General features: G+C 38.0%; 2 protein-coding genes across 2 annotated transcripts; both read right to left on the bottom strand.

Annotated features, from left to right (window-relative positions):
• Positions 1 to 17,875: 17,875 nt before the first annotated feature.
• Positions 17,876 to 18,988, bottom strand: LOC27209346. The gene has a single exon (XM_016184781.3). It carries the CDS (start codon positions 18,914 to 18,916, stop codon positions 18,065 to 18,067), a length of 852 nt encoding a protein of 283 aa, XP_016025099.2. The 5' UTR covers positions 18,917 to 18,988; the 3' UTR covers positions 17,876 to 18,064.
• A 1,030-nt stretch (positions 18,989 to 20,018) lies between these two features.
• On the bottom strand, positions 20,019 to 25,089 carry LOC27206502 (phenoloxidase-activating factor 2). The gene is made up of 3 exons (XM_044922441.1): positions 25,060 to 25,089; positions 21,024 to 21,272; positions 20,019 to 20,961 (listed from the first exon to the last, which is right to left on the bottom strand). The coding sequence occupies exons 1-3, from the start codon at positions 25,087 to 25,089 to the stop codon at positions 20,086 to 20,088; spliced, it is 1,155 nt and encodes a 384-aa protein (XP_044778376.1). The 3' UTR covers positions 20,019 to 20,085.
• Positions 25,090 to 27,600: the final 2,511 nt, after the last annotated feature.

Raw genomic sequence — 27,600 nt, forward strand, 5'->3', positions numbered from 1 at the left:
TCACCAACCAACAAATAACGGCGTAGACAGTATTTATAACAACAGGAGCTAATGACACCCCAGAGAGAGGCAGATATCTACTCTATCCCCACCGATTGCTACGGAATGGTTCCTTCATTCCACTCCAGTTGTGTCCATGAAAACATTTCTGTTTACCTTTCTGCCGATGGCAACAGGAAGCCAAGCAGTGCAGCCTCAGAAGTGCGCCAAAGTAGCCGGTCGACTCCACTGGCCTCGCTCGATTCAATTGGGTTCCGGTCAGCGGCAGATACGGATACAGATACAGATGCGAACACAGAGCCAAGGCCAGCTAAAGCCAGATCCAGGGCGAAACTCGTTTGCAACAGGAGCGATTTAGGGGATTTTCACGTTAAGCGTTGGCTGTCAGCGATTGGCAAGCGGCTTACAGGTGGCCCACCACGCCCTTGGTCGGATTCAGTTTTGTTCTGGACCATTTTCTAGGTTCTCGGACTGGTTTATGGGCTTAGGCAGGAAGTGACCTTAACTAAATGAATGCTGCACGCAAACGGAATATCAGAGCAATATATATACATATATGTTCCTTTTATTCATATACAAATTTCAATGCGTACTTTTCCACATTTTACGCAAAAGTTAATTGATACTACTATGTTTTCAATACACTAATATATTATTGTTTTTGACAGTCCGTTGTTTTCTTTCGCCAAAAAAAAATCAACTAAAATAATTTTATGGGCTTATCAACGCAAACTCATCTCGGTTTTGGTTTATTTGGAATATTGAAAACAGCCGCCTCGAGGGTGCAAAATGTCAATCAATTCTGTCGTTAAAAATGAACAGCCCGGAATGGGAGAAAAATGATATACAATCTATTATATACTGTGCCACCGCGTCGAACAAAATGCCAACTGACCTTCAGTCAAGAGTTAACCCTTTCGCAAATTTGCATATAAAGAGGGGCCGGTGGAATGGGACCAGGCTGTTAAAAGACGCTTTATGTTGTCAAGAAAATTCGAGGAGGAGGATACTTTATCCCGATTGTCATCTGGTGGCCATTGACTTGGGTGAGGTGGGTGTTTGCATATGGGGACTACACACATTTATCAAGCATTATCTGTTTTTCACCCGCCTCCATTTTATTTTCCTTATTTATACTTATTTTTTTTATTCTTTTTCGGCTGCCAAAGAGATAACAGCTGCACTCAATTTGCATAACACACGCTTTGGCTGGAAAAAGTGTGAAAGCGAAAATGTTCAAGTTTATACACTCGAATGTGCGGGGAATTCAGCGCAAGGACATACAAAGCAATATAAATTATGAAACTTTTTAAAATCAGTTTGTAAACTTGACGCAGGTTGTCAGAGAATCAGATATTTATTTTTTGTCGAAGTCTGCCGTTGTCAACATATTGAAATATTGATAAGAATTAAATGTGATGAAGGTGATTTATATGAAGTTTCTGAAATGGTTAAATTTTGGAAAAGGTGAAAAGTTGTTGATGGAAAATGAATACCATTATGTTTCCATTTTCATGTGACGACTAGTATAGATTATCTTATACCAGTATTTGAGACCAATTTAAAAAGGCTTTCAAAATATTAAAGAATTATTTAAAGTTAGTTTACCTGAAGGATTTTAGACGGTAGAGTTAACTACTGATTTGTTTTCATTAATATTGGGTTCTTAAGTTCCTGTTCCCCCATATGACTGTTTAACTGTGTCCTACACCAGTTTTTTTTTTTGTATCCGTTCGACTTTCATGTTGACATGAAAGTTTCGCAGTTTCGGGATTCTAAGACTCCCCTAGTTTTATTTTTCTTTTCCCCATGCTGCTGCTTGTTGTGGACTTATATACCACGAATTTGTTGCGGCTACAAATTACAAATTGATTATACGTTCAACAAATGTGTTAATGTGGCATTGTTGGCAAACTTTTCTGGCCATGCAGGCGAAGGACATGGCGGGATGAAGGATGGAACTCTCCACTGACCACAATATATTAGAACAGATCTGAAAAGCTGGCACACAAACACACCAGAGAGTGATATGTATTTCAGCAGGAGGGAAAAGTTTTTTCGGGTTTGGCCAGTTGCAAGTTTTTCAAAACACTGGAAACTCAAATACATGGTTACACAACAGTGCACACATAGATAACTCGCTGACAAGCGCCAAACTTTTACTCAACTCTCACAATTTATTATAAGCAATGCCGAAGGTCAAAGCTGTTAAAGTTTAAGTTGCCTTTTTCAGATTTTTTGATGGTTCGAGCTCGTGGTCAAATTATAAAGTCGATTGTATTTGCACAATTCATACTTTTCGTATTTATAAATAATAAATGCGACCTTTCATTTCTATTAATACAATTATAAAGTGCGTCAGCACATATTAACATATTAAGGCATTGTTTACAATTATTTAACAAATAACCTTAACAATTGTAACAATTTAACTTTTATTCTATATAAATAGAGTGTAAATGGAAATGGTGTCAAATCCCAGTTCAATTGCTATTACCCACAGACTTAGTATTTATTTAAAGGTACCTACGTACCTACAAGACTCCCCTCCGCTTGCGATTGTCTCTGCTCAACCGCAAAGTGCAACCGCAAGATCAACAAGGACATGCTCTGGATGTTAAAGTTAGCTAAGCCAACTAAATCATGGCAACACCTCATTGAGCTTTAACCACCATGACCTCGCACTGGGCAATGTAGCACGAACCATTAACGCACCGCATTTGGTTCTGGTGATTCTGAGCCCCGGAGATATGGGGCCATTTAAAAATTTAATATGTAACGGGCCGATTGCTTTGGCATTAAACAGAAAGGACGAAGACTCCTCAAATAAGCTGGGCACACAAGAAATAAAAACCCTAACGAGCATACAAAGCATAAACATGAGAGCAGCCAAAATGTAGCAGCTGAAGGAAGTAAAAAACCTGTTGTCAGTTATATCGACCCATAAGTACCCTACACTAATGCGTTGGAATTAACTCAAAAATAAACAAAGGATTTATACAATTTAAAAACTCAGACACAACTTCGAGGTAACTTTAAGATGTAATTGTTAACATATTTTATGATTTAATAAAAGTAACTTCAAAATATAATAATATTCCACTGTATATATATGTATATATATTCATCTTTTGATCCATGAAACATGAATATACCCTGCTTCTGTAATATTGCACAGTACATAAAGCGAGACTGTTGGAAAAAAGTGAAAAAGTGCACCCGGCTTTGGCTTGCAGTTTACTTGACTCGAGCAAGTCAAGTTGATGGCGACACTACGTCCCTGCTACAGGAATTTATTTCGCCTTACTTATTTTCCAACCAAAAATGCAGACGCCAAAAGTCGTCGTCGGCAGTCTGCGTCCCGCCGCCCAACTCTCTATGATGGATGCTTGGCATTTCGGGTTTTGTCAGTGTCTTTGGGATCAGCTTCAAAATTGTTCCCGAACGAGGAGGACGACAAATAAGCCGGGCAGCATTTTAACAAATTAGTTTTCCCAGATAAGTCGGAAAGCTGTCGAGGCAACTTTTCCCGCAGCCCAAATTGATCTGCGCAGCTTTGGTGAACATTTTTTTTTTTCGATTATGGCATACACAACTCAATGCGTTTGACCAGCAGCAGCTAGTTTGATAAATAATGTCCCTAAACATTTCTTTGGGTTTCAAAATTTACGTTATTGCAAAAATGCATAAATTCTATCAACGCTGCGTCATCGATTTCAGATTTGTGTGCCATTTAAATAGCGCTTTGAGTGTTCAATTTGCCAAAATTATATTTTCAATGCTCATTTCGGAATCTTGTTTTGCTGGTTTGGTACGACCTAATGAAAATATTTTCGATTAATATGCGTAAATAATGTGGGGCTAAAGAGCATTCCATTAAAATTGTTATGTGTACTTAAAACAGCACCCTGTATTTAAATAAATAGTTCCGCCGATCAACGGTCAATAAAGTCGCTTAAACGCCCACATTCTCTTAAGAATGCTTTCCATATCTTTTTACACTGCTTTTTACGAGAAGCAGAAGACGAACGGGAAAAAAGTGACACTCAACTTTGCCATGTGAAGCAAATAAATCATCGTAAGTTTTCCGCCGGTGTAAAGGGCATCGTACCCCACTCCACAGGTCTGCTCTCAAGTTAATTCAATTTAAAGGAAAAAGAAAAACTTTATCGTGCAGTTTCATTTTCCTTTTGTAAGATTTTTTTCTTTCACTTTTTTTTACTGTAAAGGTTTCGCTTTGTCGCTTCATTTTGCGCAAAGTTTGCAGTTCCACAAAAGTTGACACGTCATCAACACAAAGAAGTTGGTTGTCCCACCCACAGTCCCTGTTCCCATTCCAAAGGAGCATCTTTTTGCAGAAGCTACCGCAGAATGTCCTATTGAAAATTAAGCACATAAAACAATCAGTCATATGGTAAAAATACGGAAGAGAGTACGGTAGAAATAAAGTACAAGTTTTTAAAAATATAATTTTTATATTAGGACAAAAATTAGTCGTTCTCTTACACTTAAATAAATAAAATAAATAATAAAAAATTTCTCAAATATATGGTCATATGATCTTCATATTATTTTGCAGTCTCGACTAAAAGATACCCAACGTTTTCATTTCAGAAAGCATAATAATGGATGCTAACATCTGTGATGTGGATAACATTTTAAAAATATATATGTTTACATATTAAAAAAGTTTATCAGATTGCTATTGGTTTGATATTAGGTACCACATACCCTAACTACTCAACAGATACCTTTTACAAAAAGAACAATGTACAAGGACAAAATGCTGTTGGTTAAACTTGAGCTTGAAGTTTGTGCTTCTTCTTTATGGCTTTGCTCCCCAAAAGCTGTGAAGTACTATTATAAACCCACAATCCAGCAATTTTCTGTGGCACTTTGGAGCTTTTTGTTTTGATTTGTTTGGCATGCATGCCGCCCAATAACCCGCACATCACTCCCGATTGATGCGAAAGTTATATGAAAAGTTTTGATTTGTTTTAGTGAATTTATATCAGAATGGAAATTCCCTCCTGCTCTCCTTCTGCTCCACTGTGCCCGAAAAGCCGGAAAACGAACTCCTCAAATTAACTGAAATTCGAATCTAGTTCGCATTTTTTTATTTGTGTCAATATATTGTTCTCACAGTTTTCATTTTACAGTTTATTGTTTTGTGTTGTGTTTCCTTATTTCTTTTGGCCCCTTTGTTCAGCGAAATACGTTTAAAGCTTTTCCATTTAGCTCGCTCTATTCCTGGATTTCCTGCTTCTATCTCCTTCAATTTCACTCACAAGTTTTCCGTTATAAACTTGAGTTATAATTGAAAATATTGCTATGAGTGTCTCGGCTTTCCTCGGATTTCCTATTCCTCCCCGTCACGTCTTTATATAACACTTTTGTTGATTTTACGGGGGCTCTGGCTTACTTGGGGAGCAGCTGTGTTTTGGTTTTAATTAAATTTTCCTGTCCACAAAAGTTTAAATAGGTAACATGTTGAGAAATGAGTGTGTAAACAGAAATCATTTGTTTACGCAAGAGGTAGGTGCTCGAGCACCACAACGTAGAACAATAGGAAACGGAAAATATAGATGTGACCAAGCGGCGTGGGCCGAAAAAACCACAAGGATCTGAGTAATGCTAAATATTGTGGGAAGTAAATTAATGGCTTCGGCTGTCCATATTTATACCCACTACTCGTTGAGTAAGAGGGTATACTAGATTCGTTAAAAAGTATGTAACAGGTAATACCTCTAATAACTGTTAGGCCTGTAACAGTTGTATGTAACGTACTATTCTTAAAAAATATATGTCCAAAATCGATATCTTTTAAATTTTAGGAAAAAAACCAAAGTCGTTTGTCGCTTCTGTTAAATTAAAAGTGGCTACAATTAACTACTATTAGTTAGTGCATCAAGCAGAAAATTAATTCTTTAGCATTCAGTAAAAGGACGGCTTTTTTTTATAAACTTTTAGTTAACCTTTAATATGTTTCAAAAAGTCGGAGTTGAATAATTGGCACGTACTGGTTATAAACTAAATATAAATAATATGTATGCGAATACTTTAAGAAAGTGCGAGATTGACTTTAGCTTGATTCCCGTTTTAGTGAAAGCATTTTTCGACCACCTAACTAATTCACTAAAATTGGCATGAAAAACGAGAACAAAAATTACAATTTGGTATATGATGAGTATTAATTCAATCTAAAATCCAAAAATGCAAATGCCTTCTAAACGCAGTGATTAAATAAGAAAATCAATTAAAATCCAAGTGTTTTTGACATTCAGACATATACCATTATATGGTAATAAATTAACCGCATTGGATTCAGTTATTATGTCGGTCCAGGACAAAAGAAAACATGGAAAGTTTAGTTTAGTTAATTGTCGGTCCTGTTCCTAAATGAAATAGTTATGCACATTACTTCCAGTTCAAATTAATTAACAAACTTCAATATATTTCACTAAAAGAAGACGATTACAAACACATTTCCAATAAATACTTTAATACTCCATTCAAATCGTTTGGATGCATCTCGCTTTGTTTGCAGAAAATTTGGTCTAGATATTTTCGATTCACCTTAATTAACACTGATTGAAATTTCAATTAAGGCATCACCATCGTTACCTTTCAAACCATTTACTTAAGATCAAGGCATTTTTGAACATTTTAGGCAATGTCTGCCGCCGCCTGGGGTTCTACTTTTTGACCCGGCAGAAATCGTTTTAATAAAACTGCAGCCAGACAAACTTGCAACAGAGAAATCTTCCTCAAACTGAAAAAGTAACTAAAAACCCAGCCAAAAACTAAACTAAATGCAGACATAAATATTTTATGCTTAAAGCAAGAAACTTTTGCAATTTGACTGCTGCTGCTCCAGCAACTGCAACTGATGTTGCCCCTGATGTTGTTGCAGTTGCAGTTGCCAAAAAAGCCCGAAATACAACCGGGCAAACAATGTGGCAGCCGGCTTAGTTGGTTTTGGCCCTATTCCCCCCACATCCTGCATCGTCTTTTTTCTGCTCCTCGGGATTGGGTAAAATCTAAACATAAGTTAGCATTTAAGTTGGCGCAGGGCGCAAAAGCATAAAACACGCCCAGTTACACACATGCTGCTGAAACGCAGCTACGCTTCGCCAAAAAATATAAACTATTTCCACCGTCATATATGCTGTCAAAATAAGGAAATAGAGATACAAATTTTTAATATTCAAATGATTTATAAAGTTAAGCTTATCAGTTTGGTATATTAATTAATGGTTTGATCTTTAAGTGTAGTTTGATATAAGCTAATTATAGTGTTGCAGGAATTGCATTATTTCTGAAAAAATCGAATATATTTTGTAATTTTTTATGTTCAGTGTTCTCATATCGCTCACAGCAACTGGAAAACTGCCTGGGAAATTTGGGTATTTTGGGTGTTCCTTGGCTCCAGACTGAAGCCCGGATTCTGGAGTTGTTAGTTGTGGCATTCACACACAACAGGTACACACAAAACAATTCCGCATTGGGCAAGTCAATTAAAACTTTCTTCCTCTCCTGTCTGCGGCTTGGCTTTTGTCAGTTGAAAATATTGTATTAGCTGAATGAATTTCGAGGACAAATTGAAATGCAAACATGAAATAGTTATGATTTACTATCAACATATTTTTCTATTAAACTAAATGTATTTATACTGCCGAAAAGGATTACAATTTAGTAATCAATAGGTAGAATTCTCTGTGTTCTGTATCTTGAAATTTTAATAATTAAGCCATGGGAAAAATAATTGATTGCGGATTTTATCGGGTTAGATAAAGAAAACTCAATGCTATAGAAACGAAAATGCTTAGCTACTTAACTTGGTTCGATTTCATTTTCTGCTCAATCTATATACCAAGATAACAATGAAAATAGAAAGGGAAGAAAATCAAAAGGCAGAGAGAAAATCCATTATTTTGACCCTCGAACGACGTGGCTCTGAATAATTTATAGCTAGCCAACTAATTAAAATTGCATGACCACGTCTCGAATGAAATTCAATGAAAACATTTGATTTCGATGTTGTGGTGAGTTCGTTCTGGTCTAAGAATTAATGTCGCTGTCGTGAAAACTTTACTTTGTTAGATTGGTCGAACTATTTAGGTAAATATTTATATTATATATTTATTCGCTTATAGCTGCGATTATTTAGTTTTAATTAAAGATATAGCAGTTGAGAAATCTCTTTTCGTATCTAGGCGATCAAAGTTGCTTGGTCTCGATGGTCATTGGCATATTTTCTCTATATCCCTTCTAATTTTATTTAACAATGTTTAACAACAGAGTCCTATTCACGAACAGCTGGCCAATCAATTTGCTGGCCCGCAATTTGTCCGGCATTGTCATAAATGGCACTAATGCCCCGACCGTGGGCTCTCTTAGAGATTGGCCCAAACCACGGCCACCTGTCAATTATTTTAACAAGACGAAAAGCATCAATGGACTGTATTTCATGTGGTGTCCGACGGATTGGCCCGATTTATCAGCAGGAGGTGCAGAGATCTATCTCCCTATACGAGTATGTATTTAATATGAATATATATACTCATGTATTGTACGCACATACGCACATCTGGCCAAAAAAGCCATCAGCCAGCAAAGAAACTGGAAAAAGAAGGGTAGGGCAATTCCCGTTTGCGTTGAAATGGCTTAATGTCACTTTGTTTCATCCGGTGTTGTCACGCTTTCTTTTTTGTTAAGTACAAATCTCGCCGGGAATATTGGTTTTGAAACGATGTATCATTATATTTGGGTATCTTATGCTGAGAATAATATTGTAATATATTTTATTAACAATAAAAATTAGTATTAAGTTAGATATTAATACAGATTTTATGTCGAAATCATAGACTAACAAATACCGTCAGCTAGTGAGCTCTTAAATTTGTTAATACAAATTAAAAATTTTTAAATCTATTTATAGATTTCCTCCGAAAGTTTAAACCCAAATTAAACAATGAAATGCATTTGATACATTTCTCAAAAAAATATCTTTTCAGCTATATAGTTGTTTGTTTTTAATTTAATTTGTTATTCTATTAAAAGTCAAGTTTGACTGTAAGGAATCTTTAACCATAAGAAGATGGACTATAATTGAATTAAAAATTTAGTGATTTTGCACAGTGTCTTTTGTTCGGCTGGCCCTTGCAGGCGATGTCCATCAGTCAAATGTATATCGATTTCCCGCCGCCTGTGTCTCCCAGAGCAGAGCGTCCTGCTGGCATTAGTTTTTGCCAATCAACACGCCCCAAATAGCTTGTCAATTATTTGCCAATTTCGAATGCCGAAACCGGGTGACAATGGGATTTGCTCCGTTTCATTTAATATTTCTGATGCCAGCAGACAGAGAGCTGGGGATCTTGGTCGGCGGTGGACAGGAGGTGTAGTTGGCGGGGTGCAAAGTTCGCAGCTCGCAGCTGTTATAAATAAAGATTTTCGACGGCCATTTAATTCATTCAAAATAGTCGTTTCCGTGAGCTTTTGGCCCCCGGCCCTGTCAACCCATTTCAATTAAATTGCCAAACTTATTTATATTTCGCTGCCCGACGTAATCGTCGTCGTGGGGATCACCATCAACCGCCTATCGATGGCAGTTGTAGGTCGGGTGCCATGCAAATTGAAAATTAGTAGCACTAAGCCTTTGACCCCGCCCTCTCTGGGAGTATTCAGTGCCAGGACTAATTGCCCACTTTGTTCGGCAGGCAGAAAGGATTGACATTTGTGTGTTTTGTTTTACAATTTTTTTTCCTGTTTTTGGTGGCAGGAAAGGCTACTCAGTCGACAGTTGATTTATTGAGTTGTTTAGGTTGTCCACTATTGTTCGATGTTTATGGATTGCGGAGAGTCGTGTTATTAACTCGATGGTCAAATTGGCACTGATCTAAATACTAGCTATTAAAATTAACTCTGTAACGCTCTATCGCTATTGGGTAGCTAATTACACATGAACAACGTCTGACCAAACTATTATTAAAGCTCTTTTCTTTTCTATATTGACTTTAATAATGTTGAGTCCCCGAGCCATTTTACCAAATTTTCTTTTCTCTAAGTTTGAAATATTTGCCCAACTAAGTCCTTGGCCCAACAAATCACAACACCTTGGACTACTAATCTAGTCGGGTAAACAATGGAAGGGGCAAGCTGACCACAATTCCAGTTTCTTTATTCTGTCTCCACGTCTCCCCCTATCAACAATGAAGTAATTGAAAAAATAACTCCGACCATACCGACGTACTGGCGTTAAAAAATATATGCCATAGGATGGGCCTGCGAAATGCGCAAGGACAGGCGAAAACGGTCTTGGCCGGCAAAAGGATCTGGAGCAGTAGAAGCAACAACAACTGGATGTCGGTGGCTCGTTGGTCACTTTGGCTCGTTGAGAAATTGACATTTAAACATGAAACTCCAGCAGCAAAAGTCGATGCAATGACAATGGCTAGGGCACTTTTGGGAATGTCCTGCCTGTTGTCCTGGCAATCCATGCCCCGGCTGCAATCTCAGCACAGCAGACAGCAGCATTGCTGGGCAAACTTTATGTGCGTTCTGCTGAAAAAGAAATTGAAAATATATATCCCGATGTACGACTGGTTCCCATATGACTGTCTATCCAACTGTCCAACTGCTACTCCGCCCCACCCCCACCATCGTCTTTTTGTACCCGTCTGCGTGCACTTATCGATTGCTTATACGCGCACAGCCCAAGTGTTTGAAAAGAAAACTTGAATCGAATACCGCACAAAACGAAAAAAAGAATAAAGCCAAAAATCACACATTTTTTAAGAAAGTTGCTGGGGGACTGAGGGGAGGAACCCATTAACACTAATCGCTTCCCCACAGACACATAAACAATTTATCTGACACACTCGCACACACACATACATATGCGACGAGTCCTTTTCTGCAAGGCGGCCGCAAGATCGAAGCCAGACTTTGGGTTTCTTCTTTTCTGTGGGATATTTTGCTTACGCTGCCGGAAATTTATCACGTTAACCTTTGGGAAATGCTTATATAATTTATCTTCAAGCGAGTAAATTCTACCCGTGAAAAGGAGGCGGCAGTGGAAAAGCAACCAAAACAGCTTTGCAAAAGCAAAAAGGAGCGACTGGAGAAGTTTTCCAACTGTGGCTGATTCTCTCACAAATACACTCGGGGGTCCAGGTCCACAGGTCGGTATGTGTGAGTTACGTAGGTAAAAAATTGCCAAGAGTTTGAAAACAAGGCGGTGGGCTAACCTTTCAACTCAGACCTCTTTCTCGCACTCCCCAAACATTGAGTGGGTAAAAAATTAGGTTAATTTTGGGTGTGCTATGGATTGATGGGTCCCCATCCAAAAGCACTTGGCAAATAATTAATAAACATCGGACGTGTAACAGAAGGAAAGTTATTTTTCTATTGCGCTAAGGAAAAAGTTTTAAATAAATTTATAGTGCAATGTAAAGCTTGTTAGCAAAAAAATTATAAATTTTACATTTACTTTACATTTATTTTCATTTATAATATTTTTAATTAATTATCCGATTGTTTCTACAGCAGGTATTTGATACAGTACCGTCAATACCAAACATGTTATGCTTTTGTATTTCTCGATTATTTCTATTGCAACTTCATAATATATTCGGTCTATTCACATCCAATTTAACTTGTTTCTTGTTTTTTATTCTATTTCGTTTTTTCTCAGAAAAGGCCTGCATTGGACTCCACTATATCGACTGTGCGAATATGTTAAATTATTATGATAACCGTGAAGACTGTGAAAAAAATTTCATGTTGCCCAAGGCTACTATTTTTTAGTTCGAATTTGTTTATATGTATATATATATTTTAAGAAATCATTTAAATATATGTATTTGGACTAATGTACGTTTTTCGTTTTTTATGTTGGGAGAGCTTGGCACACTAATATTGTTCTCCAAATAAATTAAAATTGAATTTAAAACGAAATGAAATTATTTTACAATTCACCCAATATGAAATTGTTATGAGTTTTAAACTTTTTTAGCTCTTTTCTTGACTCGATGGGGGACCTCATTTAGTATGCTTTCATTGCAAACTTGTGCGCTTCTTGGGTTTCAGTAGTGCGATTTTTTGCCCACATTTCTTCATTGCTCACCACATTGTCGTCGCTTCATTAAGAAAGTTTTTCTTTACAGTTTTCCTAACATAAATGCTGAAAACTTAATTTCTTCTAAGTGAACTTGTTAAGTTTTACTCGTCGTTTCTCCCCCGTTCTCTCACCATCTCTCCTACTTTCTCGGCACATTTTTTGTAACTAAGTTAGAGGGTGTATTCTACGAAGGGTTGTGGATAGTTGGGTCTGTTGTTTTGTGGCCAACTTTTGGGTTATTCTTCGCCCGTAGCTGTCGCTGACACTTGGCTGCCCACATTTATATATTTTTCTATTTCGCGACCAGCTTTAAGCGCATTAAGATGAGAACTCATGGAGGTGGCGGGTATTGTCTGGACTGGCAAGGAAATGGAAATCTTAAGTGCTGCGGACTAAAAAATTAAAGGAAAAGTCAAGGAAAAATATAAAGAAATGTTGAATTCAGAGCCCTAATTTGTTGAATACTTTAACGATGTTGGAAATACAAGAAAATCATTTTCATTTTTAATCAACTGGCTAGACGGACTTTAACAATCTAATTTCGTGTCAAATTGCAATTAAATTTTACATTTTCCTGTTTAATTATTTGTTTAAGACACTTGTAATTGTAAATACGAACCCATCCAGCTAATCAGCAATTGCAGGTAAAAATGTTTGCATCCCTTGTCCAAGTCAACTTAAAACAAATGTTTTCCCTCAAGTGTCATAATTAAGTGGTTAAACATGACTGAAGTGTAGTGAAACACTTTTGCTGACTTGAACGGCATACATTGAAAAGTGCATCAAATTCCAATTAAATCAGACACACATCAGCACTTCATAAACATGAATTGAGTTTGGGCCATGGTCGAAAAGGCTGAAACCCGATCCGACCAGACTGCCAAGGAGACAATGCGAATGCGAGGCAGGTTAGCAGGCGATGCACATTCAGTCAAGTTAAATGAACCGCATCTATTGACTATCTCCTTCCCTTTTCCGGCTCTATACCTTTCTCCCTCTGACTCGCAGTCGCACAGTGGCTAAGCTGCACATACTTAAAGAAATTTCAATGGAACAATTTAAAAGTATTATTTCTGACCCAATGATTCAATGGTATTTTTATCAGCCAAATACATTACGTGGCTTTGCTTACTTCCCTTGATTCTAAAGTAACTGATTTAGTCTTAATTATCATTTAAACATGATTATTAAAATTGTCAAATACATTTAGCTGTTTATTTTAGGTGCGATTAAAAGGTGGTGTTAAATAACATAGAATGTGACAAGCATAAGCATAAGTTCTACTATTTATGTATAAATATCCAGTAAGGCCTTACGGTACTAATATAAAATAGCATCTGGTATTCGGTCCGTACTCGGTCCCGTACTGGTCCCGTACTGGGTCCCGTACTGGTCCCGTACTGGTCCCGTACTGGTCCCGTACTGGTCCCGTACCGTTCGGTAAATATACTTATATACTTACTGATGTCTTACTGTCATATTCTGAATATAATATGCCCTTAAAATAGACATTCCAACAGGATAATGATACGAAACGCAGAAGCAAATCGGCTAAGAATAGGTTGACCCGAAATAGAATAGATGTAATGCCGTGGCCAGCATCATCTTCCGATTTAAACTCGATTGAAAACCTGTGGCGGGACATTAAACAATATGTGTCGAAGAACTCCCCGACGTCTAAGGCTCAGATTTGGCAAGTTGCGCAGGATGCATGGTCATAAATACCACCCAAACGTTGCCAGGACCTGGTGGACTCCATGACGCGTGGTTGTAAGGCTGTGCTGGCTAACAAAGGCTATCCAACCAAGTATTAGGCCCTAATTAACACATTAAAAAGAAAAACTAAGTTCGTTTTAAGTCAAGTTGATTTTTTTTTACTATTTTTTCATAGCACTGCTATTTTAGTGAACACCTGAATTTCTGCCTATTATGTTATTTTAATCTATATTTTCGAAACTATTAAAGAAACAAAAGTGAAACATTTGCGAAATTGTTTGATAAATAAAATTTGACCATTAAAATTGTAAATCATAGGAAATTTTTAACTTAAACTCCCAGGTCCCAAGCACTGCTATTTTTTTTAACACAGCTGTAAGTATATCAATGTATATAACCAAAAAAATTATTTTATGGTTGTTATTTTTAAATGAATAACTATTTTCATCCAATATTGTTTACAACAAAATATTTTTTTTTAACAAAATCACGATTTTCGACTGATTGCTCCTATAGCAGCTATATGATAAGCATACAATGTTCGCTAAGAACGCCCTGGATATATATACTAATTTCTTAAGTAGAATTGCAAGTTTTCGTTGCAAAATAATTGAAAACAAAAAAGTTTTCCATACTAACGCTTAATTTCAAACTGATCGTTCATATGACAGCTTTATGATATTGGCTAATAATTTTACTACAAAAATAAGTTTTAAGTGTCTACCTCAACTAGAAGTATTTTTGCCGCATTCCCCATACAATGGGAACCACTGTGCAATGCCGAGAATCAAACGACGGTGATGGCAAATTTTGCTTTTGAAGGCAACATAAATTTTTCAAACGATTGACTCAGCAAAATGACCATGAATGTGTGACATCAGCAGCGGCCAGGGGCGGTGTATCCCCTTTCCCTCTTTCCACCAGCAGTCCCTTCTCCCCGTTGTCGTCATTATCGTCCTGCGACAGGACAAACAGACAGAGACATACTGAGAACGGGTGGGTGGGCGCTAGAAGGCGAGGTGGCGAGGACATCCTTTTCCATGGCAGCCGGCAAATATCGAGAGGTAAACACGTGCATTGCCAGCTTCCGTTATCAGTCAGCTTGTTTGCCAGACAGCCGGGCCATTTCCATTGGACGCGCCCACCCGGCTTACCTGGCCAACATCGCTCCCCCATCGCTGTTCGTCTATATTTGTCTGCTTATTGACGCTTTGAAGTCGTACAATTTTCTCGTTCCTGAGTAGCTGTCTTGACTCCTCTGTTTTCTCGTGTGTTGAAAATTAACTTTGAAAGATTTTCGGTGGCATGAAATTGCTTGACGTCGCATTTGCGGTTCAATGGGTCTGATTTTCACCTCCTGTGTCTCAATCGGGGCTCCGTTTATGTTAATTGATGTCTGCGTTGGGTACACAGTGCGTATGATTGATTTAATTTGACATCAATGACCAATGCGAAGTCAACACACGAATACGACTACATCCAGTCTAGAATGGTAGACATTTCATCAAAATTTCAGTCAAATTGATATACGGAATTTTCTTGTTTAGTTACATTATACAATTATTTAAAATTAATTATTGACAGTCGGAGTGTTTGAATGGTTTGTGCAACGACTCCATTACTGTTCTAGAGTAAACAAATAAAAAATCACAGTAGAAATCCGCAAGCAAGTGAAAACATTCTATATTAAAACTTGATTCCCAGCCAAATAAATAAGCAATGTTTAATTTTTGCTTTCTACAAATACATTTCTTTTCGACAACAGCGCGCTATGTATTTTAAATATTTAAAAAATATCAGGAGAATAGAATTTAAATGTGTTTAAGTTACCTCAGAGTTGGGCCAACGGCGTCAACGTGGCAGCAACTAATAAAACGTGCAGTAAATATTTATGAACTTTTATTTTATGACACCTCTGAAGCTTACCAACTGCGACAATACACTGACCTCTGAAAAAAAAATAAACCAAAACTGGCCATTTGAGGAGGTCACAATAATTTAAGCTAAGAAACACAGACAAAAAATTAACATAAACCGTGAAATGTTGTCTGCCAAAAATAAAGGAGAACTAAACAAAAAGAAAATCACGTTTTGTAATTATACAACAGAGAATACACGGTCAAGGAACGAGCATTGCCATCCTCGAGATGACCGTATTCTTTTTCCCCATGAAAAACAGGCGACCATTGGACCTTGTTTATTTGGGTAAGCAAAACAAAACACAGAGCTGAAATGAAAATGCAACAAAATAATTAAAAATCGTGTGGTGCCGAGGTTGATTTCCCAACATGGGAGCCTCGACTCGCCTTGTCGCCAGTCCGAAATTGCTTATGAATTGTAAACAGGAAGGCCTTTTCCCGTTCTTTTTGGCAACCGCAGGTCCTGGCCAGTTGTTTGTGCTACGTGTGAATTATAGCATACTTTCAAGCGCGTGCAGGAAATTATTTTTAAATGGAGAGACAAAATTTAAATGTCTGTGCACAATGAATAGAATCATGCAAATTCATATCCCTTCTATAAAGCAGGAAACTTACTTGAGCCAATTTTGATTGATTTTTAGTTGGAATGTAGACGTTCATAAAACTTTTAATTTCATTTATATCAATAATATAATTATACTTAATTATAAAAGGTTTTATTTTAAAATATGCCTTTAAATATTATGGAATGTTTTAAAAACTTTGCGTTCCCAGTGTGCAGCTGTGCACTTCGGTCCACAAACTTATCCATTGCTCTCAAAACAAATCCCTTTGTAGTTCCAGGACCAGCATAAAATGGGGAAAAACACTACGAAGCAGCCGCAAACAAATTGGGGGATCCCCAGCGTAAGCCTACCAAAAACAAGTCACGTTTCGAGGCGCAGAGCACACACATACAGACAGCTGCACACATGCAAGCGCCGAGTTGCAGGCCTGTTCGCATAATTGTATTGCATAATTTTAGCACGCGCTCAGTCCCCAGCCCCTGTCACGCCTCCTCGCCTTCTCCGCCCCTCTTGGCCCACGACAACCATCATGCTATGTGACGGCAAACTAAGCGCAACCCATAAATACGCCTAGAAATATGCTGCAATATTTTTGTAGCTACCGCGCCACACAGATACACAGACAATTCGCACTACTTTTCTCATTACAAATTGGATTTTGCAGTCACATTTCGCTTATTACGTTCAAAATCCATGCAAATTTCTTTATATGCACCAAACCATCCCAACCCAAAAGTGTTTCTCCCATTGAACCGCAGTTCTTGCGCCTTTTTATCCACATTTTCATTGCACACTTAGGGAAATGTTTTATTTCCTGTACTTACAAACCACCATTTTGGAATTGATTATTTTTCTATCATCAACATGCACAAAATACACTAAACACATCTAAAAATGCTTTTGTATTTTACCATAAATATTATATTTGAATTTAACCAGGACTATTATTTTCTTGAGTGTCATTCGGCGGGTGGTAAAGGAAAATTGTGTAAAAGGAATGCTTGGTGTGCTTGCATCTTATTACTATTGCCCACAGATACAAGAGAACACACAACTACAAACAAACAACTGGCAGAATAATAATATAGAGAGACGGCGGCTGCCAAGTTTATTGTGCAAATATAATTCAGTTTTCTTTTCTCTTTGGCCGATCTTTTTGTACCCCGACCCGTCTATGGCTATATTCCACCTCCACCTCCTCCTCCTTGCTTGCAAATTAGCTGTGTGCAACGTGATAATGCCATTTCTGTGCATTTTGCCAGCTTACAAAGTGCGCTGAAAGAACTTTATTGTCTGCAAAAGTGTAGATTATGCAATCAGGCTAGTGCTAGAACCCGGCAAAGGAATACGTTGTTAAGGCCTGCTGCATCGCATTGATAATCTTTATTTAGAAATATCCATTAAGAACGGGCGTGTACTATCGATATTTTTACCTTCTGTGTATCAATCGGAGTTCCGTTTATGTTAAATGATGTCTGCATTGGGTACACAGTGCGTATGATTGATTCAATTTGACATCAATAATCAAAGCAAAGTCAACACATGAATACGACTACATCCATAATAATCTTTATTTAAAAACATCCAGGAACAACGATCGTGTACTATTGATATTCATTTCCTTAAAGAAAATTTGTTTCGCTTCAAATCATATTTGTTTTTACTAAAGCTTCGTTAACCTTCCGATTTTGCTATCCCAACTTTTTAAGAATCGGTGATTTCCTTACTTGTGTTGATTTGGCTTAAATGGTAGGTGCTTCTTTTGCTTCCTGATTTTCATCATTGAAATCAACTGCAATTACTTTAAGTTTCTTGCTGTGCGTCATGGCGAATGGGGACCCCAAATTGACTTGCAAAATATGTAGACGAGGCTGTTTTGAAGGCGGTTCCGAAATATCTTCTTCAGTGGCATTTTGCTTTTTGGTTACTTCTCCAAAGAAATGGGCATCAGGAGTATTTTTTTTTGACTTAATCGAGTGATTTGGCGAATTCGTTGACATCATTGATAATTTCGTTGAAGATTTCAATTTGGACTCTGCTGAAGTTTTCGGCTTTATTATTGATGAGGACGTTGTTGATTTCATTGGTGATTTTATAGCTGGAACATTTTGCATCATCCTCGTTTTTTGCGTCATTTTTGGCGTAATTTTGGCATTCTTTTTGGGTGTATAGTTTTGAGTGTCTGTGGACTCTTCGAAAATCTTCGCCGAAGTTTTTTCTGTAGTCTTCATATGACCCCAGCTCATCTGTGGCTTAGCAGAATTCCTACCATGATTTATACTTGGGGGAACACGCTCTGTTGTATTCTGTATATACCGGGCTCTAGTTCTTGGGAGATTAGTTTTTCGCGGACTGGTAGCACGAATACCCTTTCGTCCTCGAATATCCCCGAATGATTGCGGAACTCGATCCACCAATGACAATGACAATGCAGAATCCAACTGGAGAGATAAAAGCCTTGGCCGTTTGCGTGTCATATGAGTTGGCGTTGATGTTGCCCCCGGCTGGTCAGTGATTGATAGAGACTCTTCGGGGATTTTGCGAGCCGTTGCCGTAGTGGCTGAATTTTTTCGTGGAAGAAATTTCCTTTTCATTTTACTTCAACTTATTTAACTTATAAAACTCGAAACGACCGTTTGCTAGCAATGTAAAAGTTACACTGAATTAAGAAACGAAATTGTGACAGTCACGTCAAATTATTCTGAATCAAAAAGCAAGGCCCAATTGATAGGGTTTTTAAATGTTCAAAGTAGAATAAAATTTGACTTTTATATTACAAATATTAAAAAAGTATTTATCGTAGTTTTATTCTCGCAATTAGAAATTTTATGTAATTTAAATCGAGATTTTCAAATATGTAAAAGTGTATTTAAACAGAAAAAAATATAATCGAAAGTTGTAATTCAGGTACCTGCCAATCTTATGATAAAAAAAAGGGGCATATAATATTTAAAAGTCCGCAAAGAAAGTGCTGATATAAAGACGCCCAGAAAAATTTCATCACACAAAACAAGAAACAACAGCGAACGGTATCAAATTTTTTGAAGACCGCAGTCTGTTAAAAAACGGAAGATATTAATTAAATTTAATGCCTGTCTGGAGAAGCGACGACGGCTACTGGCGGGCAAAAGAGCAAACAGTAACGAGAACCCATGGAAATAACCGCTGCAAAAACTTTGCCAGCTGTATTGCATTACGCCTTTAATTTCATTACACGGCCAGTGGGAACGGGGAAACTCCCGCCCAAGTTCCGAGCTGGCCCATAAAATCGAGGGAAACACTTGTAAAGTCTGCCGGGCGACCAGAAAGGGAGCCCTTTCCAAAGGTCTCATATTGCATGGCGCCTCATCTCCAGCAACACTGCAGCTCAGCAGGAGCCCGATGAAGATGATGTTGTGGGTGGAGTTATGGCGGGGATTCGGAAAACAGCGGGATCGAGAGCCTCCTGCAGGAATAGAGTTTATTATTTAATACTTTGAGCGCCATGCGTTGAAATTAGCAGCCATAAATCAATGAAACGACCCGCCCAAGTCCACAATTAGCCGAAAGTAGCAGGATGAACGCAGCTTGTTATATGAACTAGCTGTATTAGCTAATTAATGCCCAACATCCCACGTTGGTTGATATTGGGATTAAATGCTAACGGATAAACGTTTTAGAAATACACGTATTTTTAAATAAGACAAGCTTATATTTCCTTTTAATAGGATCACTATTCTAATTAAGGAATAAAGATTTGCTTTTATTTAGAACCAAACTTCTATTATAAGTTTCTAAAGTATTCTTTTCTTAGTTTGCCTCCATCATCTGCATTTTGTGGTTGATAAGCGTTTGAGTTTTCTCGGATCTGATAGTCAATCCACGTCCGCATTTTTGAGACATCAGTGTACACAGCAGGAATAGTTGTGCCACATCCTAATCCATAGTTGACGATGCCCACCTGCTCATATCGATTTGGATCGCTTTGGAGGGGACAGGCCAGTGGGGAACCTCCGTCGCCTTTGCACGCATCCTTGCCAATCTCACCGCCGGCACACATCAGACTGCGGTCGAGATAGAAGTTCTTGCCAAAGATTCCTTGAAGTTGTCGCTGGCACCTAGATCTGTCCACCAAGGGCACATCAATTTTCTTCTGAACATTCATGTAAGCCATGTCCTCGAAGTTCTTCTTACCCCAGCCACTGACAATGCAACGGTTATAGATAAAGTTGCGATTCGGTGGCGGCAGGCAAATGAGGTTTATATGGTGGGTTAGCTCCAGCGGCTTTTTGAGAAATAACAGGGCCACATTGTTGGCTCCATTTGTCCGATTGAAGCCATAGTGTCGCACAATCTTCCTGATGGAAACATCCTTATGTTGCCCTTGCTCTTGTTTGGTTAGCAAATCCCATTCGCCAGCCCTTACAATCAGCTGGTATTCGTTTAGTTTTTCAGTGACAAAAGCCGCTGTTAGCACAACATCTGGAGCAATTAGGGAGCCGCCAGCCCAATATTCAAGATTTCTAGCATCCAGAAGAGCCACCATCCATGGCACTTCCGCCTCTCGGGCTGTGTATTGATGTCTCTTCATCGTGGAGCTCAGCTCTAGACTGTTCACGTGGCCACATTGAAGTGGGCGCGATGGATCGATGTTCGGAACCTTCAAATGCGTTCGGTTATTTATTAATACCAGTTTACCTTTATGAATGTTACATCTATTACCACTTTCGATTTGCGACAGCAGATTGTTGCAGGAGGACATTCCCAGTAGGCCATGCTTAGATCCCGGAACTGAATGACGGGGCGTTCTGCTTCTGCGCCGATCCTGCAGAGATGCCGAGGCACACATGTGTTTTCCTTGGAATTCCAGCAAGGAATAGCATCTGAATTATATACAGCCAGGAGCAGGCAGAAAATTGAAAGTTTTCCGTACATGAGATCTGTTCTCGTTACTTGTGCAATGCAAACTGGCTGCAAAAGAGTGATATTCCAATAAAACATATAGTGAGGCGTTCTGATTTCTGTAAAATATTAATCGCTGACTGATGAATGGTTTTTAGGCGTGAATCGCAGTTAAACAGAAAAGTTGCATTTGCACTTTACATTTATCGTTGGTATATCCGTTAGTTCTAGAATAAAAGGATACACTTGAATTTGTAACAGGTCATTGTTTTTAGAACATGTGCATTTTGTACATTAGTACAAGTGCATTTTGATTTCCGGCTTTAAATACTGTGGAAAATATATAATAATTACGAATGTCTTCGAATTATGCTTTTATGAAACATTTCAATTTTACATTTAGTGGAGCTTTCGGCGCAATTACCTAACTAATTTCTATGGCCTTTTCAACGGCAATGAGTTAAGCAAACAAAATGGGAGCAACTTCCCCGGCACACATTCCGATGGAATAGACAAGACAAACAGCCAAAGCCAGTTACAACAACGTCAGTGCAGAAAACTTCAACAAGACAAGACACAACACAAGGACAAGGCTACCAGCAGCGGCTGGGTGGTGGGTTGGTTGGGTGGCTGTTTTGGGTGGAAAGTGGGAGGTGAGTGAGAGCGCTGGGCTATGGGTTATGGGCGGTACAACTGGCAGCATGTTGGAGCGTTCTGCGTGACGGTTACAGCATGGCAAACAAGATGGGGCCACTAGTCGTACTGGTAAAGTTCTACAACTAATCCTGACTGATGTTGCGACAATATATATACAAACAAGCATTTGGATACACACTTTTATATAGTACACATCTGTGTGTATATGTATATGGAGTGGCACAACACATGCTTCGACTGCTTCGCAGCTACGCTTTGCTGCCTTCTTTTCAGGCCATTCCAGCCCCTGCCCACCATGTTTGCAATTTGTTCTGAAGATTTATGCGTTAGCGCAAAAGTTGCATTTCAAATGGATTTATATAAGAATAAGAAAATAATATCACTGGCAGGAACACCACTTTCACGGGGGGTTCAAGGCGAATGCGCCGTACGTGAGATTCGCTTTCTCTAATCAGCAATGGGGGATTTCATAAGCAAAACGCTGAGCGAGCAAATCTAATAAAGTGCATACTGAATTTCGGAGTTTCGAATTGGATTACGTTTTAATCACAACGATGGGTAACTTCATTGGCGTGCTTCACGTCGAAACAAAATATATACAAGCTTATTTTTTTCAGTGGTCTAAGTAACAATAAGAACATATTTGGTGCTAAAAGTCACATACTTATTGTGAATGTATTTATTTTAATTACTAATAATTATTAATAAATTATATATATATTTATAGTAAATATACTGACAAAAAAACTAGTATGCTTTTCTTAAAATAAAATTTGTTGACTCCTTTACATTGTGTGTATTGTACTTTTATATTTGCATAATTTCCAATTCTTTTAACCTGCTAATTACTTCATTTTGTTGCATAATAAAGCCAATTTTGTTTTTGTTAGCTCTGCTCGGTGTGACACTAGCAATTGGCATTTTATTTTACACGAGAAATATTATTTGCTAAATATGAAATTAATTTAATGCTGACAGCCACAAAAATTATACCAATTGGTTGTATTAATTAGGCGTGAAACGCATCGTGACCTGGGACCATTAAGCAAATTAGACTGTTAACCTTATTTTGAAGTAAACAAAGCATAAATTGTGCATGGTTGATTGATAAATATAAATTTAATTGGATTTAGTTGGGAGAAAGAAGATGGCCGTTCTCTCCGCTGAAAACTATAAATAAAATACGTATCCGGGAAAACTTTCAGAAAATGATTGAATGTATTTTCAAAGTCACAGCTGTGGGTACAAGTTCACCGCACTTTCCACATCCTTTCCTCGCCATGCATGTGTGTGGGTGAAAAGTTGAGTTCGAGTTTTGAGTAATTCTGCGACACATTTTACGCCCACCCAACGAAATGGCAAACTTTAAGGCGGATGTACTCGAGGACCTCTATCTGCGTCCCACTCAACATAGTTGTTGTGTCTACTTCTATTCTATATGCACTGTAAAAATCGATTGAATTACATTTTACTACTTGGTTTAAAAAACGCAATACTGGAAACAAATTATTAAGGGATAAACTTAAAAATCGTAATCAATAATTAATTAATTATCTAAGTTCAAAAGGTATTCTTATTTCAATAAGTTATTATTCTTAGTTTCTTCTCGTAAAAACTGCAAACGATGAGTGTAAATATAGAATTGTAAAATGTACCTTTTAAATCATGTGCATGGTTAATTTACTTTTTGTATGATTGAGCACACCTTTGAGTTGATTTATGTCATGAACCTTTCTCGAGTGTATGCTGTATAGTAGCTGGGGCTTAATTAAGTGCATAAACTTCTGGGTGAAAATACACGAATGTCGTCTCTTTCTACATTTGCCACTTACCTCTACACACACGCACACGTTTTCTGGTTTATGTTTGGGTCCTTTTACTCCTTTTTTAGCTCGTCATCAGTTGCTGTTGTCGCCGGTTCCTTTGGGGCAAGTTTTTGGGTCCGACGTATAAATTTGAAACGCTTTACATTGTTTACGCAATTTGCCTTGGTTACATTCACAGTTAAGAAGTGTGCATGTGTGGGTGAATTGAACTTCATGTCGTATATGTGGGACATACGTATGTGTGCGCCTGTGTGTGTGATCCCGGCAAAGTCCTTTGCTAAAGTGTTGCAATTATATTGATTGAATTTTGCGGCAGCATCGCAAGAGCATCAGCAATATTATCCGTACGCCGCCCAGGGGAGGAATTTCGCAGAGGGCGTGTCATGGGCGTGGCAAGTCCTTAACGCCAATGATAACCCATTCACACCTTTTGGCATCTGGGGCTTAATTCTCGTCGCAGAACGCTTCATCGACCCAATGAGTCGAGGGATTTTTGGCCAATTGACTTCGGATATAATTGGCATGGATATTGAATTAATCATATAGCATATATTTGCATCATAAATATATTCTGTTAGCATATGGGCATCACATTGACTCCTTGTCAAACATCAGCAAACAATTGATATATTGGCTCTTGCCGGAGCGCTGCAAAATGTGTGAAAATGCTTGATATATTTTTACAGATTTTCTAATTAAAATTTTTACGCGTGTAAGCTTGCTGTCACAATGTTGACAGGGGCCAGCGGCAAATAAACGAATGAGTGGCATGCTGCAAACATGGAATCCATGTGTATAAAGGTGGCATCGTAATTTGCATACGGTCACTTATTATGCCATATGTTTACATATATGCGAACGAGGCCCTCGAACGCCGGCGTCTATATTCAATAAACAAATAAATTAACAGAATTTTCAACAAATCAGCGGCGTATTTGGTTAATTTCCGTATATGCAAGCCACTGCGCTAGCCCACCATATGCAAATTGCCACAGCTAAAGTGCCAAAACTCTGTATTGGACTTCGTATAATAAAGTGATAAAATATTTATGCAAACACAAGCGTTGTCGGTTAAAAGTTTGTCGCACGACACTTTGTTTCTCTACTTCAAGTAGATTTTAAATAGGTTTTACCACTTCGTAATAAACTGTTTAACTTCTAAAAGACATAAATTCTATAACATATATTAAAAAAAGTTTTAAAATTTAAGCAAAGTGTTAATTATCATAAAAATAAAACAAAAAGTGTATAGATATATTATTACTACATTATAAATTAATTGATTCGAATATAGAAAATATCAGGACCATTAGTCTCTTATTAAAGGGCATATATTATTCAGATTGTGGCTTCTGTTCAAGGCTACGGCTTACCTGGATGTGATATTTGCATAGGCCGCGCATTTTGTGATTAACAGCTTCCCAAATATAATTACGAAATTCCTGATTGCATGTGTATGTGAATGGATAGATGCGTGTATGAGTGCATTGTACGGCTCAATAATTACATTGTATTTATTTGAAACAGTTTTCCGATAGTTGCCGTGGGTTATTCCCACTTAGGCCCTCCCTTCTCTCGAAATCCAATCGCTACCATTTCCAGCATAAATTGGAACAATTTATTTTACTGCTAAAATCTGCGCAAACTATTTGCAAAGCACACAAGCCTGGCACACCAATATCGAGTATACGCATACCATGTTTAGTTTGATTTGCTGCAAATTGCATGAAGTGTTGTCGATTGGTCGGAGGGGTTCGGAATCGGGGTTCGGGTTACTTCATTATATCCAGTTTCAGCCCTACATGGGGTTTATCAATCAAACTGCATTGCCGAGTTAATGTATGAACATTTCGATGAGCTTGCAGTTTAATTTTATGGTTTGATTTGGCTCAGTCCTCTGATTATACCTATTATGTTTTCGGCCGGCTTAATAATGCAAGAGCCGGCTAATTAGTCGCATGTTGGCGTAAATCCTGCTGTTCTGAATGCCCAATGGCCTTTATAGATATGGTTTCAGACTATTTCTGATGTTTACTAAAAGTGGTTGCCCTCAACAATAAATAGAGACTGGTATTTGCTTTGCAACAGTTATCACAAAATATTTCTCTAAATAAGTACAGTTGTGAGGTTTGTTTTTTATAAACTTTTCCTTTAAAATGTGTGACGCAACTTCTTCACAATCAACTAATTTATTTATAAGCGGGTATATTTTTTTCCACATACACATTTTCCGATAAGTCCCTTATCGGCCTGCAACTGAACTTCATCACCCGTGGGCTATTTATATTTATTACTATTTATTGGCTTATGAGTCTGGCAGAAATGATATCAATCGCAGACAAAATAAAGTTCATTGTTTAAGCCGCTTAGTCTGTGACAAAGAAAACTGCCTTAGAAGGGTGAGAAAACGTAATACCAGCGTAAGTATAAACTTATATAGAATTATAAGTATACGCTGTTCTCGGCGATAAGTTGACCAAAGTCCCTTCACACAAAAAGCTCCATGGATTTGGTGCTGAATTTTCCAGTCGCCGAGCTTAAGGATGCCGGCAAAAATGTTCGTGAGTACACCTTAAGCCGCTTGTGGCCAATTATTATCGAGAACCCCAATTAAATGTTGCCATTGTCCTTCGCCAATCGAAATCTCTACGAACTTTACTTATTCAAGAGTGGCGCCAGTCCAGTCTTAAACGTTTAATTAATTTTGAAATGAACGCAAAAGTTTGCGACTTTATCTGGGCAGGTGAAACTTTAAAGAGATAGGCCTCCACGAAAACTACGATAAACTTTTTTGGTAAAGACGTACGAAGACTTTGGATTACTTTGAAGGCGACAGAACTTTTCTCAACATAAATTCTTAAGCACATTTTTTTTCACAACTAAACACTTTCGGTGGCCAAACTTGTGTTCGAGGCGCCTAAAAAGGGTTAAGGCCTGGCGCCAGGATTTTAATTAGAGGTCGGGAGGAAATGGACATAAAATATGTAGAATTCCAGCTTGACAGTTTTCAAGGGCTACTGCTTTAAGTTTCGTTTTTATATTCCGTGATTTTCTGATTTTAAGCTACACGTTCCTTTTAAATTAGTTACTTTCTTATATCGTTTCATTTCCACTGAGTGCAATGATAACATGGATCTTTAAAACCAAAGACATCTTGAAATGCCTCAATGGTAACTCCTTGATATAGACTGTTCAATTTTCATTAGAAAGGACACGGTCATCAGAATCTCGTCCGGAGGGAGCTGGAAATCCAATGAGTTCGATTAGAAGAGCATGCACACGGAGGAAACAGTTTACCCCTTTCTTATTTATTTTTAAAAGACAAATTGAGTTCCCTAATAACACAAACAAATCAAAAAAATGAATATGTAGTCGACTTGTCCACGAAACCTTGAAATCGTATGTTGTGCCTGCTAAGTTGAATACATTGACTTGGTTTTTTCTCAGTTTACTTGTTTGGGATTGCAGTTAGGGAACTAGAATCTCGCTCCTTGTCTGTCATCGATGTGAGTTCGTGTCCTTGCCGGAGAGCTGCTCAATGTGCTGTGGCTAGAAGCCAGCGAAGCAAAATGCTTTTAATTAAAAGTAAACAATATCAATTCGTACGACAGTTATCCGGTGATGCTGCCAGCATTGCCGGGTGTCGAGCATCCAGGCGTGGAGCCTGACGTGGCCAGGACCAAGCCAGGATGCATTGTTCTCGGGGGAGCGATTAAGCGGGAAGCAAAACAAAATTATCAAGTGCCACCGCCGAGTGCAACTTTGACATGGCCTGTTCATTATATATCCGAGATCAAACACTTTCTCACTCTCCTCCCGATTTTCTCCGACGATTACTAATTGTCTTGTCGGGATTATTTTAAAGTTCATTTCCTAGTATTTTCAGTAAGTTTGCTCTGCATTTCCAATATATT

This window comes from Drosophila simulans, chromosome 2L (assembly GCF_016746395.2).
Source record: "Drosophila simulans strain w501 chromosome 2L, Prin_Dsim_3.1, whole genome shotgun sequence".
Lineage (NCBI taxonomy): Eukaryota > Metazoa > Arthropoda > Insecta > Diptera > Drosophilidae > Drosophila > Drosophila simulans.